General features: G+C 50.9%; 1 protein-coding gene and 1 long non-coding RNA gene across 2 annotated transcripts in view; one reads left to right on the top strand and one right to left on the bottom strand.

Annotated features, from left to right (window-relative positions):
- COL6A3 (collagen type VI alpha 3 chain) overlaps positions 1 to 11,051 on the top strand; it is a 64,404-nt gene extending 53,353 nt beyond the window's left edge. Inside the window, 6 exon segments of the mRNA XM_050900264.1 lie at positions 571 to 831; positions 2,614 to 2,688; positions 4,863 to 5,042; positions 5,155 to 5,208; positions 9,887 to 10,057; positions 10,270 to 11,051. Of these exon segments, the coding sequence (XP_050756221.1) occupies positions 571 to 831; positions 2,614 to 2,688; positions 4,863 to 5,042; positions 5,155 to 5,208; positions 9,887 to 10,057; positions 10,270 to 10,310 (782 nt within the window). The 3' untranslated portion in view covers positions 10,311 to 11,051.
- A 3,964-nt stretch (positions 11,052 to 15,015) lies between these two features.
- LOC127018493 (uncharacterized) overlaps positions 15,016 to 15,632 on the bottom strand; it is a 38,923-nt gene continuing 38,306 nt past the window's right edge. Inside the window, exon 11 of the long non-coding RNA XR_007766746.1 lies at positions 15,016 to 15,269. This is a non-coding gene — a long non-coding RNA (uncharacterized LOC127018493). The remainder of the gene's footprint in view (positions 15,270 to 15,632) is intronic.

Raw genomic sequence — 15,632 nt, 5'->3', positions numbered from 1 at the left:
TCAGCTTGCGGGGAACAAACATTTCTGGGTGTTTCTTGCTCCACTGTTGCTTCCAAGCAGCATTTATAAAGGTCTCATCCGATACTCTGCCATAGCAGGAAAACCTTTCCTTAATAGCTTCGTTGACCTGTCTGAGGTTACGTACAATCTTAAGCAGGCTCTGCTTGAAGATCTTCAGCAGTTCAGTGAAGCCATTGCACCCTAGAGAAGGATCTGACTGGACACCTTTCCAGTTGTTGGGAAAGTTGTGCTGGGAATCACATTTCAGGCTGCGTAAAGCTCGTAAAAAAAATTGCTTTGATTTGCTAGATTGCAGCAGATTATTAAAAAATAAACAAGCCACTTGGTAAATCATCTAGGCTATGAAAAAAAAGCCTCGCTGCAGTGTGCTGGGTTGGACATCTGAGAAGAGCAAAGTCACAACCTGGTTTGCACGTGCCACAACTGGCCGCAGACAAATTTATTTCCTGTGGACTGGGAAGGAGATCCTGCAGCACTGAGACGCTTTTTCCTTGAGACCTTTCCTCTTCAAGTCCTTGCTTAGTGTTTCTTCTGATTTTTGCATTGCAGCAAAGACCCACGACATCCAGATCACAGATGTCACCGAGAACAGTGCCAGGCTGCGCTGGGCCAGCCCCGAGTCACACAACGCCTACGCTTTTGATATCACTGTCACCTTAGCGCACGACCACTCTCTCGTGCAGAAGCAAAACCTGACCGGCACTGAGCACGTCATCCGAGGACTCAGAAGCGGACAGAAATACCTTGTCGTCATTACCGGCTACCAGAAATCCCAACCCAAAGTAACCTACACAGGGACATTCAGCACAAGTGAGTACCTCTCGGGGAAAAGAAACAAACATTTATTTTTTTCATAAAACAGACACAAAAAATGAAAAAAAAAAAAACATGTAAGGGACAAGGAATCAGTCGGTACCAACGATCCCAGCCCTGGCAATGCTCAGTTGTGTCACTGCAGCAGGACCCGGTTATGAAACGCTGCGAATGTGTTTCTCTGGCAAATGCAAGCTGACACTTCGCTGGTGTTAAATCGACACCGATTGTGGGAGAATTAAAGCCAGTCCCGGAGCAGGGTTTGTCTTATTGTGCATGCAGGAGGCTTTGCACAATGGTTCTCGGTGGGGTCCATCTGGCATTGCTGTAATTAATAATAAGAGTCAAACTGGGTTAACACAGAGTAAATTCAGTCCAGACTGATTGCAAAATAAGCAAGAAAAGCTTCTTCTCCAATCGCCATTTCCATAGCCACCTATCGGCTTCGCATACTATACTATCCAAAAAAAACCACAAAGAAGAGATTAAACAGAGGGCTTAGTCCTTTGGGGATCCAAGCTCCATGTGTACAGATCACATGTAAACCTCACCAAACCCTTTGGCATGGCCAAAAGTTGCTATGTAAGACAGCCCATTTTTGTTTTGTATAGTTTGGCATAGAGGTGACTTGGCTTGGTGGTGCAGAGAAGTTTGCGCTGGTCCTGCCAGTGCTGCATCTGGCTTCTTCTGGCACTTCAGAGCCAATTTCAGTGCCCACAGAGAGCCTTGCCATTGGCTTCAGTGGGTTTGGATCAGGTCCGAAGTCTCTTACCTTCACGAGCAATAAACGTGCCCACAAAAATGTTGAGAAAAGACATCAGTGTGTAGAAGTAACATTTGCATGCGCTGAGTTGGAGCTCTCGATGCCCAGGGAAGCTGCATTTCCCATAGAGTAAATCTTGAACGGGAACAAATTGGGTAGGCAGCGGTGACAGCACATTTGCCCACGAGCTGCGACCCGGACACAGGGTAGGACTGTCCCCTTTACCCACACCCATACCCTCCACCAGAGAAAACCAAATCCAACCCATCCCGTGGCTGCAGCCCCCTCCTGGCCTCCAGCCCCACAGAAAAAGAGCCACAGGTTGCCCTGGGAAGGGCCATGATGCAGTAGGGTGCAGTCACGCAGAGCATGATGCAGTATGAACAACGTTCTCCTTTCCATCGCAAGGGATTTCTTCCCCCAGCGACAATCCTCAACAACATAGTTCCTAGAGGGATGTGAGGCCGTGGTGGGAGGAGTGTGGTCAAAAAGAGGCATGCAATGCATGGACAGTCCTTGAGGGCTGCAGCGGAACAAGAGAAGATCCATCCTCCCCTGGAGGATGCCATTTTTTTCCTGCCGTCTCTAAGGCCAGAGGAGCAAAGCTAAACTGGCTACAGAGAGGCCATGTCCAGCTCCTTCAGAGCCTCTGCCCAGCTGCATGCCGTGGGGTGAGCAGGGGCCGCCCAAAGCAGTCGTGTGGGGCCCTGGGGATGCTCCTTTGCAGTTACCCCCGAGGATGAGCCTGACCGCACAGCAGAGCCGCTGGCTGGGGAGAGCGAGGCAAACCCGTCCCGGTGCGGCTGGGCGGCTGTGGATTACTCATCCCATCAGCTGCCTCCAATAAACATTTGTGAAATGTATGTGCTAGGGTAAACAGATCCAGACCCGACTCCTGCGACTTGTGTGTGTCCCTGGTGCTGGAGCTGGGGCCAATGAGTTTGTTTATGGCTGCGCCGGGGGTGCTGCCGTAGATCCCCTTCCCCTTGGCTGACCCTGCTGCTTCTTCCCCCCAGAGACCCCGGCACAGCCCAAGGTGTCGCTGGCCAACATGATGCTCAACACCGAGCCGCTGGAAGGGCCTGAGAGCAGTAAGTATGGGCGATGGTGGGAGTGCTGGGCTGGAGGGCTCTGCCAGGACCCCCACCGAGAGCCTGGCTATTTGCATCGGTCTTCCCCTTGGCCGCTCCTAAACCCATCCTTTCTCGGAGCCCCGCTAGGACCAAAGGATCTGCGAGTCCTTTGCTTTGCTGAGCCAACAGGTCATGACCTAGATGACATCCTTGGCCATGTGAGTCTGAGCCCTGTATTGGGGTCTCTGCCTCGTGCCAGATCCAGAGCCCCCTGAAGTTGCTGTGATCTTCACGGGGGACTCAAACTGGGTCCTGTTTCCATCAGAAGGATGGGAGATGAGCCAGGGCCCAAGCGCTGGCCGCTCTCCAGGGACAAGCTGTGCCCCATGGCCTCCCCGGCATGTGTAGATGCAGGTGTGGATGCAGAACGTCACCTGATGCTTGCTCGCTCCCTCTCTCCCCATTTGGGGCAAAGAATAGGTCTTGGCGCCTCGGTTTAACACACAGCTCTCAACAAGGGCTTGACCAACAGCCAGGGATTGCAGGGGAGTTAGTGTCAAACATTCCCATACATTTGGCTAATTGGTGGCCTCCCTCCAGTCTCACCCATCTGCCCATCCCGTTTCTCTGCCACCAGCGGTGTACGTAGTAAACCGCTAAATGAGCATGCTGTCAGCTCCTACTCAGTTGTTAATCCCGTTAACCTGTGTTAATAACCCATAATCACTGTAGCCGTTAATACGTCATCTCATTGCTTTTGTTGACATCAAGCTCATTATATCGGCGCTATTACACTCACTGGTACCGTAAGTGCCGGGCTGCAACTCTTCCTCCACGGGTCTGGAAGGGCTCTCAGCCTTCATAAAGCAGCACAGCCCTGTCACAGGCACCAGCTATGGATCTGGCATCCAAAACTCATCCCTGAGTCATCACTCTCATGTTTTTCTTTAAGCATTTTGCTTGCGCTATGACTCATTTTCTTCCCGAGGTGATGTGAGAGCATGGGGAGATGCTGCTGCTCAGTGCGTTCAGCCAACAAGAGTTGCAAAGCTGCTGTTGGGGCCTGGCTGTTCGCATTGAAAGGGATGAGCGTGGACCTCATGCCTGGCTGACGGTACCACCGCTGCTTGCTTGCTGCAGCGGAGGGGCTGAGGGCTTGTGCCGGCCAGGGACCACCTCATTTCTGCCTTGCTCCATGTCCCATCATCCCGCCCTTCCCATGCGTTCCCACTCATTTCATCCCTCTCCCCGGCACCGACACCCCCTCTGAAGCCTTCACCTGGCTTGTCCCCACAAGGTGACACGCACACCTATGGCTTTGTTTAACCTCTTGTGCGCCAGCCGTCTGGAAACAAGACGCGTAGGTTAGTGTAGGTCTGCCCGAAGGAAAACGGATGTGCTTGTGTGCTCACTCTGTGCTTCAACGCAGAGCTCTCCATCTCAGCTCCTCTTGTTGACCCACTTGCAGCAAACGTCTCTGCCCGAGGATTTATGGCAGCCAGCAATTTGGGGGAAACATTCCCCGAGGATGCTAATCTGAAGTTTTTCAACAGGCTAAAGACATTAAACAGGGCAGGGGATTTGGGATGGGTTCTTTAGCTGAGTCTTCTCTAGTTCTCTGTGCAACGGGAGAGACCCATGCGTAAATCTTCCGACTGACCTCGGAGAAAGCCCCAAATTCTGCCCTCCTTATATAGGCAAAGCAGCTGCTAGCACGGATGGCCTATCTTTGCTAATAAAAACTCTGGGATTTGGACCTAAATTATCATTTCTGGGCGGGAAAGGAACATATGTTTAAATCCTCATGAAGCCTTCAAGTCTACCAGGTGCGGCTTGCCTTCAGAGAGAAAATAAACACACTTAAGGATTAAAAGTTACTGCCAAGACAAATAGCTTTGAAAAGGGATGGGGGAGTTGTGTGAGGGCCCGATCCTGCGTGCACCAGTGGGGGGTAAGGGGCTCCCACCACCTTGGTCCAGGGACTTGGGGCTTGGATGCGCGACAAAATCAAGAGCGGGGAGAGGCAAGCTGGAGGCTAGGGAAGGTTTGCATTCAGCAAGAGAAATCACACGACAAGGAAATGCCACCAGTCCTGTACCGGGCTTTTTTTCTTTTTTTCTTTTCAATCTCTTTGCTTTTTCAGCTTTTAACCCTTTCAGAGTCACTTAACCTTTGCACCTTTTGACATGCAGATTGGCCAGACCCTTGCTTGCTGGATTTTGACATGGGCATGCAGTGCAAGGACTATCAGATTGTGTGGTTCTTTGACTACAAAAACAAGATCTGCAGCCAGGGTTGGTATGGTGGCTGCGGTGGTAATGCCAATAGATTTGAGGCCGAAGCTGAGTGCGTTAGCAAATGCTTAAAACCATGTAAGTACCACGTGGGGATTAATCCTTTTGCGTTTTATCATATTGTCAAATAATGTTTGGATCGGAGAGAAAACATCGTTTAAAATCCAAACCCACGCACTTTTTCCTCCAGCAGCAGCTGAGAAAGCCATGCAGCAGCCACCCCTTGAGAAAAGATTCTCGTCAGGTAACACCCCCCAAAAAAAAAAAAATCACAAACCAAAGCAAATCCATTATTTCACCTTGACCATTTCATAGCATGCATCCAAGCTTGTCCAATACAAGATCACCAGTAGTATAGACTTGGTCTTCATTTGCTCCTTGACATGACCGTGCCCTACCATCTGCTTTGCATGAGCAAGTCACCTTGCATGCGTGTTGTCACACCAGGACATGTTGTGTTTGCAGGACCTGAGTGCAAACCACAGCTCTATGGCAAGGTCACGCACTGGAGTTTGTGAGAAGCACGGGGTTGCTGAACTGGAGCGTGGCACGGTCCCAGAGCAGTTTCTGTTATTGCTGTGTGACTAGCCAATGCCACCACTCAGCGGTGTGCCTTTGCTAGGATGCAAAGAATTGCAAACGTTTCACTGCCTGTAACCAAAACACTTGATGGAAAATTACTCCACGGGGCTTGGGTCTTGCGTGCAGATGTTTTCCTTTCGCACCGAAAGATAAAAATCAAAGTTGAGGGAGGAGCCCACAGGAAAATGGCAATGACCTCCTCTCCTCAAGGAGTTTCTGAGATCAAGGGGTTGTATTTGCAAACCTCCTCAAGACCTGGGAAGGAAGTAGAGACTTGCAATCACCTGTGTTAGCTGAGCAAGGGGTTGGGATGGGAACCTGACCCCAGCAAAGCCTTGCTGTCACAGCAGCCTCCCCCTTCTAGCGGAGTTTCAGGGCCCTTTGCAGAGATGGGAGGGAAACCTAGGAGGGAAGCAAGCTCTGGTACCTAACGGCAGGGCTTTAAAACTCATAGGGGCATGACAGGGTTTGAAAAGGCAAATTAAGGACCCCTCCCACCCATTTGATTTTCTTAGGTGTATTTTAGGCTCCTTACATCAGACTTGGGAATTTTTGTCACTGGCGGCGGTGCAGCCCGAGTCCAGCTGTGGGTGCCCCTGCAGAAACACGGAGGCAAGCGAGGAGGAGGCCGCCACCAGCCCTTGGAGATGCCTGGGGCGGCAGCCGCTTGCAAAAGGAGATTGCAAGGTGCTTCTGGGCTGCAAACGGGCATCATGGACAAAGATCCATTGGTCGCAGTTTGAGGACTTTTCAGCCAGAGGAAGCAGCGTATGGCTTGTGCAGAGACCTGTAGCTTCAATCTAGAGCAGGATTTCATCCTCACAGAGCAGGGAAGCCTCCCTGATGTGTTTTTCTCCAGAGGGTGCGTGTTTCTGCTAGCCCCATCCCATAGACCAGCCCCTTCTGATCATCATCACATGCCTTGATGATGTTTCCAGCAACTGTTGTTCAGGCTAAAGTGATATTTCATGAACTTGGCGCCGTTCTGCCCTGGGCAGATAGTCAAGAAAAGCAACCGAGGGGCCCTGGAGGGACGCTCGCGTCTCTGCCCGCCCCGCTCTATTCACCACTTTATTCTCTTTTCGTTTCCTGCAAAACCAGAGCTTGAATCCACGATGGAAAAAGACACGGGAGTTCACGTGCAGCTCAGCTTTTAAAATGCTGGGCGTCAGGTCGGGCTCTCGGTTCAGCCCGTACCAGGTACAACACTGAGAAATGAGTTGGTCTCCCAAACCTTAGGGCTCTTTGGGTGCAAAAACATGCACCAGACCCACCTCCCATTTGAAGCCTTTTAAATGCTGTGATAACCTTTAATTATTTAATTTATATATCTATTTTTTTCTTTTTTTTTTTTTTTACCGTGACAAAGTTAACTGTAAGTGCAACTGAGGAGCCCAGGCACATTTTCTCCATAGGATGAATTAAAACCCTGGCTTACGGTGGCGGTCCCCATCTTTTGAACCTGCCAGAGCCAGCCACAGCTTAAAGCACATTTTAGCTCCTTGGTCCTTGCTCTCCATCAATTCTTCGACATTTTTGGATAAGCTTTTGTTTCATTTATTGTGTTTTGGGCTTGGGGTTTTTGGTCGGGGGGGGGGAGGTTTCGGTTCACATGCCATCCAGTGGTTCAGCCGGAGATGTTACCAGATGGTGTTTGATGGTGCTCTGAAACTGGAGAGTGGCACAAGCCCACGCGCTGTGAATATTAGGGCAGGCAAACCGAAGATTACAATTCAAGCGAATTTTCAGCAGCTTTCCTGAAGCCAGATCTGCCTCTAAAGAGGTGGCTGAATTTCCCTGTGCATCTGCTGGTGCTGAAGGCTGCTTCTGCTCTCAGAGGGGATGAAGGTGGGGAAAGCTGGGCTGCCCGCACCCCGCGCCACGGAGAAAAATTGTGTTATGCCTCCCATGAGCTGTATGTTTCGATTACTGGTTGGATTCCCGAAAGGGTACGCAGGGTAGAGTCATTCTTGTATTCCCATCTGCTGGCTTTCAGTGTTTTGGAAGGCAGGGAAGAAGGGAGATGGACTTTGGGGAAAAAAAAAAAAATCTGAATATAAAAAGGCAAAGAGCCTGCCAAAGGCATGGGGAAGCTTTTGGCTGTAGGAGCCCAAAAGCAAAGCTGAATTGGAAGGTCAACATTGATTTCAAATTCCAAGGAAAAACGGAGATTAAAAAAGAAATCCTGCTTCAAAAAGCTGCGTTTAGAACAGGACGATGGGCAGGAGCGTCCCTTCAGGCATGTCTCCTCTCTCAGAAAGGACACATTCCCAGCTCCTCCTATCTAAACGGTAAACCCACCGTGCAAACAAGCCACCCCATCCCCGTCACGACCGCAGCGCGGACCCCCGGAGTCTGACCCCTTTGACCACAGCGTTGCTCTGGCAGCGATCTGTTCCGTCGCTCACGGCACGGAGGGACTCCTGCGCCCAGAAGAAGAGGTTAAAAACGCAATTAAAATGAGCGGGCGGAAAGGGTTAAGACGTTTGGCCGAGTCTACCCAGAAGCGTGCCTGTGGCTGAGGTGCAACATCCGTGACACTGGTCTGGGCATTTCCACGTCCATCCCGGGAGCATCCCGGCCCTCGCTGCAGCGTTCCTGGGCTCTGGGCAGCTGCCAGCACCAGCCGCAATTTCCTTTAAAGTAAACCCGCAGCCGGGGCTTTCTTATTGCCTAGGGTGAGATGCCAGACCTTCTTTCTAGTTGGGATTTCAGGGACAATCTTCCGCGCCCTTCTTCCTCTAGAAAACTTTAGAAGGGTTTAGCGCGCCTTTGCTTTCATCGGAGACTTGCTGGCAAATGCGCCTTTTTATATATTCACCCTACAGCCATATACTCTTTCCTATATTCATTCGTGGGCACGTTGGGGCTCTGTTTCTGGCAGGACAGAGACCTGGTAAGATCTCTCAGCCCCTTGCAATTAGCGGCCGATTGCTTTTTCTTATTACTTGGGACAGCAGGCAGACTCATAGAAAAGTGAATATAACATTATTTTTTACCAGCATTGAGCTCTCGATCTCACAAAATCCTGCCTTCGCGTGCGTGGTCCGAGGATCGCAGCTAGTTCAGGCACCTTTGCTCTTACCAAAGAGCTATTTCTGGGGGCTCTGCGTGATTACAAGGAGACCGCAGAAGGCTTGGGGCTGTTCACCACCACTTCAGACAAGTCCTTTAAGCACCTCGATTTCTGGCACCTCGTTTGCAAAAGACATGATCCTAAGACAAGATTATCAGAAAACTTCCAGACCTGAATTTCCCCAGCAGTCGTTGCTGGTGTGCTCTGTATATATCGATCTAGCTTTGCTTTTGGGAAAAAAAGAAGGTAAAGGACTACTTTTTTCCTTGATTAAAAAAGGAGTCCTGGTTGCAAACACCCCCCAGTAAGAGGAACTCCACATTTTGCCTCTCTGACTCCCCCTTGCCCCCATTCATTTTTCGGTGCTGGCTGTTTTACCGATTTACTTGTTTGACTGATGAATTACGATTTTTACTCATGCCCAAGGCCGGGCACCAGCAGCTTGAAGCCGTACCGCTGCTAAGCGGCAGCGATGAGCGCGATGATACCAGAAATTTTGGGGATCTGCCTGACTCAGGGCTATGGCAACAAGGCTTTTCCAGGACAAACCGTGATGGCTGATGGTTATGCCGTGCTGAGCAGAGGCGGCACGAGCTGCTTCTGCATCCCTGTGTGCAAGGGATGCCTTGTTTGTGACTTGATGGTCAACGAGCGGCTAATATCAGATTTTTTTTTTTTTTACTTTATTGTTTTAAATTTATTTGGCAATTTCATTTTAACACATCCAAGTACTTTGTTATTTTGTTCCCCGCTCACCCAGCAAGGGATGGAGGATGCCAGGGGGCTGTGTGTGGTAGGTCTGGGAGCATCTTCACATAGAAGATTTCTCTTTTCAGAGGAAGCCAGCATTTTTAATGGGAAAATGATGGTGCCAATACTTTTTCCCTTGCAGCCCAGCCAGTCCTCTCCCAGTTCTGAGACCTGCCAACTCATTTCCTGCAAATCCAGGGGATTTGCAGACAACCGCTGCCGTGCAGCACTCTTCCTTCATCTCAGCATCGCTCCGTGGATGCATGACAGCAACACGGCCGAGGGCTTGCGGATCAGGGCTGGTGACCTCCAAAGAAAGACCTTCTCTTTGCAAACTAAGAGATGGGATTTAGTCCCAGGAGACGTGCAACGTCTATGCTGTGGTTGCCCTTTCTGAGCTTGCATGCCAGCCCTGTTCGCAGGCATTTCTCTGCCATGCAAATACAGTCAGAGAGACTGTGTTTTACCCAGGAGTGCTATTGCTGACTCTTCTTGCTCCTGCTTTTATCCGCAGTCACGGATATCTGCCGGCTGCAAAAAGACGAGGGGACCTGCAGGAACTTTGTGCTGAAATGGTACTACGACCCCGAGACCAAGAGCTGCGCCCGGTTCTGGTACGGCGGCTGCGGAGGCAACGAGAACAGATTTAACACGCAGAAAGAATGTGAAAAAGTTTGCACCCCTGGTAAGCAGCACACGTGCAGCCGGAGAGGGGGCCAGCCAAGTCCCTGGCATTTCCAGTCCGGTGCATGGCCGTAGTGAGCTTGGTTGCGGTGCTCTGGACTCCACAGCAAGTCCTGGCAATGAACTCCGCTTATCCTCCCTCGATACCCTGCACGGCTTCCCATGCAGGGAATAACCTCCTTTATTTTCTCTTTCTCCGCCAAACCTTTTCAGGTAACATCAACCCTGGCGTGGTGACGACGATAGGAACATAGAGCCAGCGACCTGTCAACACATACCTCTGAGACAGCCAGGAGCATCAGCCGTTGCCACCTTACCCCTATAGAAGCTAAGGGTTATAGGCTACCTTGCACTGTACTATTTCATGCTTTTAACTTCCGAGCAAACCTTGAAGAAAGTGTTTTGCTGCATGACCTATCAATATGGTGCTAAACTGTTTGTGGACTGAGTGCTACATGTGTCCGGGTTATATTGTATAGCTTCAACATTACCAAATATTTACCGAATTGCAGATTGTTATTGTCTCTGAACACGTCTCTAAATTACCCTTTCTTTCCGATTCCGGCAGTCCGCCTATCTAAGGCACCGTAAAAAAATGAGACAAAAAAAAAAAAATAATCATAATAATTTCACTGCAACTGTTACATGCTTGCTTTTATTGTTTTCATAACTGAGCATAACTTTACAGGGGAAGCCTTCGTGTAAGGGAGTAGCTAATTCTGATAAACAAGCGGTTCAATTTTTCATTCTTCCTTTTTTTTTTTTTTTTTTTCTCCTTTTGCTGGATTAGATTTCAAACTAGATCTCTTGTATGCATTTGTAACATATGTGGCCAACCAAACTAGCAAGGAAAAGGAAGCAAGGTTTCCGAATGCAAATGCACTGCTGGGACCAAGGCCTCAGTTAACAAATTTTTAAATTGTGGTGTAGGATGCCTCTGGCATTCTTCTGATGTTGTATGTTTTATAAAATACAAAGCAAAGCAATTTGGGGAGGGGGGGGCAGCGGGTGGGAGGGGGATTTTATTTTTATTGTGGCTTCTGTGTCAGGAAGTCTATACAAAGAACTTTTAAATAAAGTCTAATGGAGATTTTGAGAAACTCATGTTTTTGTCTTTGTAAAAGCCGTGGTGGGCATCAGCGGAGCCGTTTTCCAGGGTCCGGAAAGCATTTCTTTGGAGGGAAATCCCAGTGGTCCTTAAAGGGAGGGTGGATGTAGTGTGGATATTCAGGGGGACATCGCTGAGGTGCTCCTGGCAACCTGGAATTTTCCAACTTGGAAAAAGGTGGAAACCGAGATGTCTCGGTTGTGAAATCTCCATCCTGGAGGAATTTAAACTCAGCTAGACATGGCCCTGAGCAACCTGGCCTCAGCTGGCCCTGCTTTGAGCAGGGTGTTGGACCAGAGGCATCTGGAGGTTCCTTCCAACCTGCATGACTCAATGACCCCAGGGGCATTTTTGGGTGTCTCCTTCGCTGTCCATAGCCATGATGATTTTTACCCCAGGGTATTCCTGTCCTTATCTGAGCTCACCCGAGGGAGCTAAAATTCACAGGAACGATGCACGTTTCCCTGCCCCTCCAAAAAGTCCCCCTAAAAGCACGAAGCAGATGAACTCGACCCCCCCCAGGGCACAGGGCAGCTCTGGGCTGAGGTCCTAAATTTCCCCGAGCCGCAGTTGCGGTCTGCAGGCAGGGGCTGATAACACCTCCCATGGCCCGCTGGAGGTGCTCAGAAGGAAGACGTGAGCCTCGCAGGCACACGCCATGGATGGAGCAGCTGAATGCCAAAACCAGAGCAGGTCCACAGGGGAGAGGGCGTTTATTCACTCCTGGAGAACAGGGTTGCATTGGTTAAACCCATCTCGGAAAGGAGACCAAGCTTACAGTTTAGGGCTTGTCCGGTGTCTTCCTCCATGGGTCAGGGTGGGACTGTCACGAGGAGAAGGCGACCTGGTGCTCACCTGCCCCACGCTTTGGGGTGCTGCTTTCTGAAGCACTTCAGGTGGGTCTTCAAGGACCGTGACACGAGACACTCCACATGTGTTGTACATGACGCCTTTGAAAGCAGCCCTCCCAACGGGACGACTTGCCTTCCATAACACCATTTACAAGACTAAATGAAGCTGGCCAGACACCTCAGGTTCCCCGTTCAGTGCTCCGCACGATCCACAGAGGTCCAAGAGCCTCACCTTGACTTGCCCAGGTGAACGGGGCTGCAGATTTGTCATGGCAAGGGGAGCGCGTAGGGCTGCTCTGGGCTCTGTCCCCTTGGGGATTTACATTTTTAGGTGTCCCAGCTTTTATGCCATTCTCGGCACGCGGAGCAGCTCAGATCCCAAAATTTCCCGTCAGTACCAAGCCACTTGCGCAGGGCTCGGAGACAGCAGGGATGCGGCTCGACTGGGGATGAGCCGAGCCCTGGCAGCCACGCTTGGGAAGCTGCGCTGTTTATTTGGCACCCTCTCCGAGCACATCACAAGGGCTTCATTAAAAAAGAGGGGAACGGGTAACCTTTTTTTATTTATTATTATAATTGGCTCTTGCAATGGCTGCGCCCAGCTGTGGCTGCTCCGGAGGACAGAGCAGCCTGCCCTGCATTTCACCGTGCACGGTGGGCATGCCCAAGACCCCCTTTTTTGCTCTCACGGGGTATAAAAGTTGCAGCTAGGTTAAAGCGACCCACGAATCATCCTTCCCTCCGGCCTCCCTCCCCTCTGCAGCACGGGAGAGGTTTTCCCAGTGCCGGTGCCGCCTCCGTTTCCCGGGAAAGCTGCTTTCAATGGACCGTGCAGCGCTCTGGGATGCGAAGGCGCAGCCCAGGCTTTCACAGCGTGCTGGGGGGGGTGGTGGGGGGGGAAGCAGGCGGTTTGGGAAGGGGCCCCCCCCCATCCCCGGGGCTGCGGGGTGTTGCATTCGCCTCTCCCGAGCCTTTTAAGGAAGGACGTTACGCCCCGGGCCCCCGGCCAGCGGCCGCACGGGGTTACACATGGAAGTCATCTGCAGCTGGGAGCGCCTCTGCCAGCGTGGCTGCGGGACCAGACCAGGAGTAAAAATAGCTCAGCCCGGCCCGGCAGAGCCCCGAGCAGCTCGCTCCGCTCCTGGCTGCCGACGGTTAGCCCCGACATCCGCACCCTGCTGCTCTCGGGGTGGCCTTCGCCATCTCCCACCACCATTTCTTAGCACCCCCGTGCTGCGGAGCCGGCGAGCGTCCCCCCCCCAGTCGCCGAGCCCCCCATATTAGGGGAGGGGGCTGCTCCCCTAACGTGTTTTTTTGCAGACAAATTAGATCTGGCTAAATAGTTCCCATCCCCTTGTGAAAGCGTTTCTCAGCAGCATCCTGAAAGACATATAGACACTGTGTTGATGAACTCAAGACAGACGTGACGGATGTACGTGCTGTAATCCAGAGGACACAGTCCTTCAAGCAGGACTTCTTATGCAGACGTCCCATCTAAATCTCCTGCACCAAAAATGCCCACGACTTTGCTTTGAAAGGTGCAGTGTCAGTCTTCCACCCCTGCCTGGGAGTGAGACAGCAAAGACGTAACAGCTGGACTCAAGCCTAGCATTTCCCCGTAAGCTGAGGGCACGTTGTGAAATAACAGAGCTTCGCTAGAAGCTCTGGTGAAGACCTGTTCTGTGGTCTAACGCTGTTTAGAAAGTCTCTCCCTCTTTCGGCACAAGCCCCGAGCAAGCTGCTGGAGGACGTGTCCCGTGGTTGGGCTGATGCTTTCAAACCCTCGGGCTGTGGCCCGAAAAGGAGTTGCATGCCTGAAAGCCTGCTTTCTTGAGGCACGTCAGCCTAATAAAAGATACCTTCATTCCCCATAAACTGCATCTCTCATTGTCAGACCACAACAGCTACGTCACTTCTGCTCATGGCCAAGATGTCTTGTAAAAAAAAAGTTCAGCGTCAGTGGAGAGGGTAACCTGGCATCCTCCTCCTACTCTGCCCTGCTCGCATCTTCTTTTGGATAGGCTTGGCCACATGTTTTAGCGTAACTCGCCTGTGGGACTCATCCCCTGAGGCACCCCGAAGTGATGCTAGGAAGGTCCGACCATCGATATAGACAGTACGGGTGGGATATGGTTGCCTACATCTAGGCGTGACGTGTCATTTCAGAAACCCTCAGGCACCAGTCACACGGTGCATGTGGGATCTCCTTAACCTTTATCGTGTCTTCCAGCCCCACGCAGATACTGTCGGCCACCACCGAGCATCTTGACTTGCAGTAGGGGCTCGCATTTAGGCAACCGGCACCCACTCCTAAACGGAGGTGTGGATGCAGGAGGGGACGCAGGACTTTGTGGCTTCCTCTGGGCAACCTTACTGTGAAATACTCCATGAGGAGGGTCACTGGTAAAATAAGGGCTGGTGGCTCTGCTGACTGGGACAGAATTAGCATTAGGACTTGAAGACAAAGCATTAAATCCAAGACTCGCTTGGACTTTATGTGGGACTCCAAGGCAGGGTCAACCTGACCTATGTCAGCCCTGCAAAGGTTTGTCTAACTCTTTCCCAGAAAACTCCAGAGATTTAGGGCAATTCTATAATTGCCCTAAAGGGTGATAGTGGACAGCCCCTGGGACAAACTACTACACGGCTTTTGCAACAGCCAGTCTCAAATCTCACTTGCTCTAATTGAAACCCAGAGGGTTTTGGATGAACGTGGTGCCCTCGGATGCAAGTGAGCTACAAGTCCGCTGGTGAAAACCACAGGGTTCAACACCAGAGCAGAGACGTAACCTTTTACGATACCGATGGTATCATAAAAAGGAAGAGTAAGACATGTAGCAGAGTTAAGCATTGCAGCCAGACCCTTAAATTTAGGATAGCACCGGCATTTAATGCTTGGTTAGGTTCTCTTAATGCTGTAGCTTTGCATTTAATCATAGCCTTCTTGGGAAACCTTTACAAGGAGAGGCAAAGTGGCTCTGACACATTTTACTAGCCAGTATTAAATTTATTACATCAGTAAAAGAAGCCAGTCTGAAAGTATATAGATGTATACATGTACCTGCCTAGCTTCTTTCAGTTAAAGCGGGTTTTCCAGCGATGCCACGCCAAAGCAATGCCCTACACTGCGAGTGTTGACATTGCAAGGTCAAGAGTTTAAAGAAAAGGATGTCTTCCACGCCAGGTGTTCCTGGAAATTAGGACTGTATCCAAGTACTTCAGCATAGATGCAGATAAACTTGAAGCAGCTGAGCCTGGAGAAAAGGATCTTCAGGTAACTGAGCCATAAGTGTGGGCATTTCCTCGGCCACAGGTCTCGTGTGTGGCCATCACCCTGCCCTTCAGCCCTTCTTGCTTCAGCCTCCTGCTTGTGAGATGGAAATAACACATCTCCCAACCCCAAAATCATTAAACCTCTGAGTAACAAGGAGACGACCGATAAGCTGAGATAAGGGGATCTGGAAGATGCTAGATTTCATAGGTGCTCATTTGCTTTCTGCCTACGCGTTACAGCCCCTGCGTGCCCGTAAGCTCTTTGGGGCAGGGTGGTCGCTCCCGGCGAGCAGCATCTCGCAGGGAGCTCACCGCGAGCAAGCACCATTCCCCCGAGGTGAGCT

This window comes from Gymnogyps californianus, chromosome 7, assembly GCF_018139145.2.
Source record: "Gymnogyps californianus isolate 813 chromosome 7, ASM1813914v2, whole genome shotgun sequence".
In the NCBI taxonomy this organism is placed as follows: domain Eukaryota; kingdom Metazoa; phylum Chordata; class Aves; order Accipitriformes; family Cathartidae; genus Gymnogyps; species Gymnogyps californianus.
Note: the sequence above shows the minus strand (reverse complement) of the source record. Positions and strands in the feature narration are given on the sequence as shown.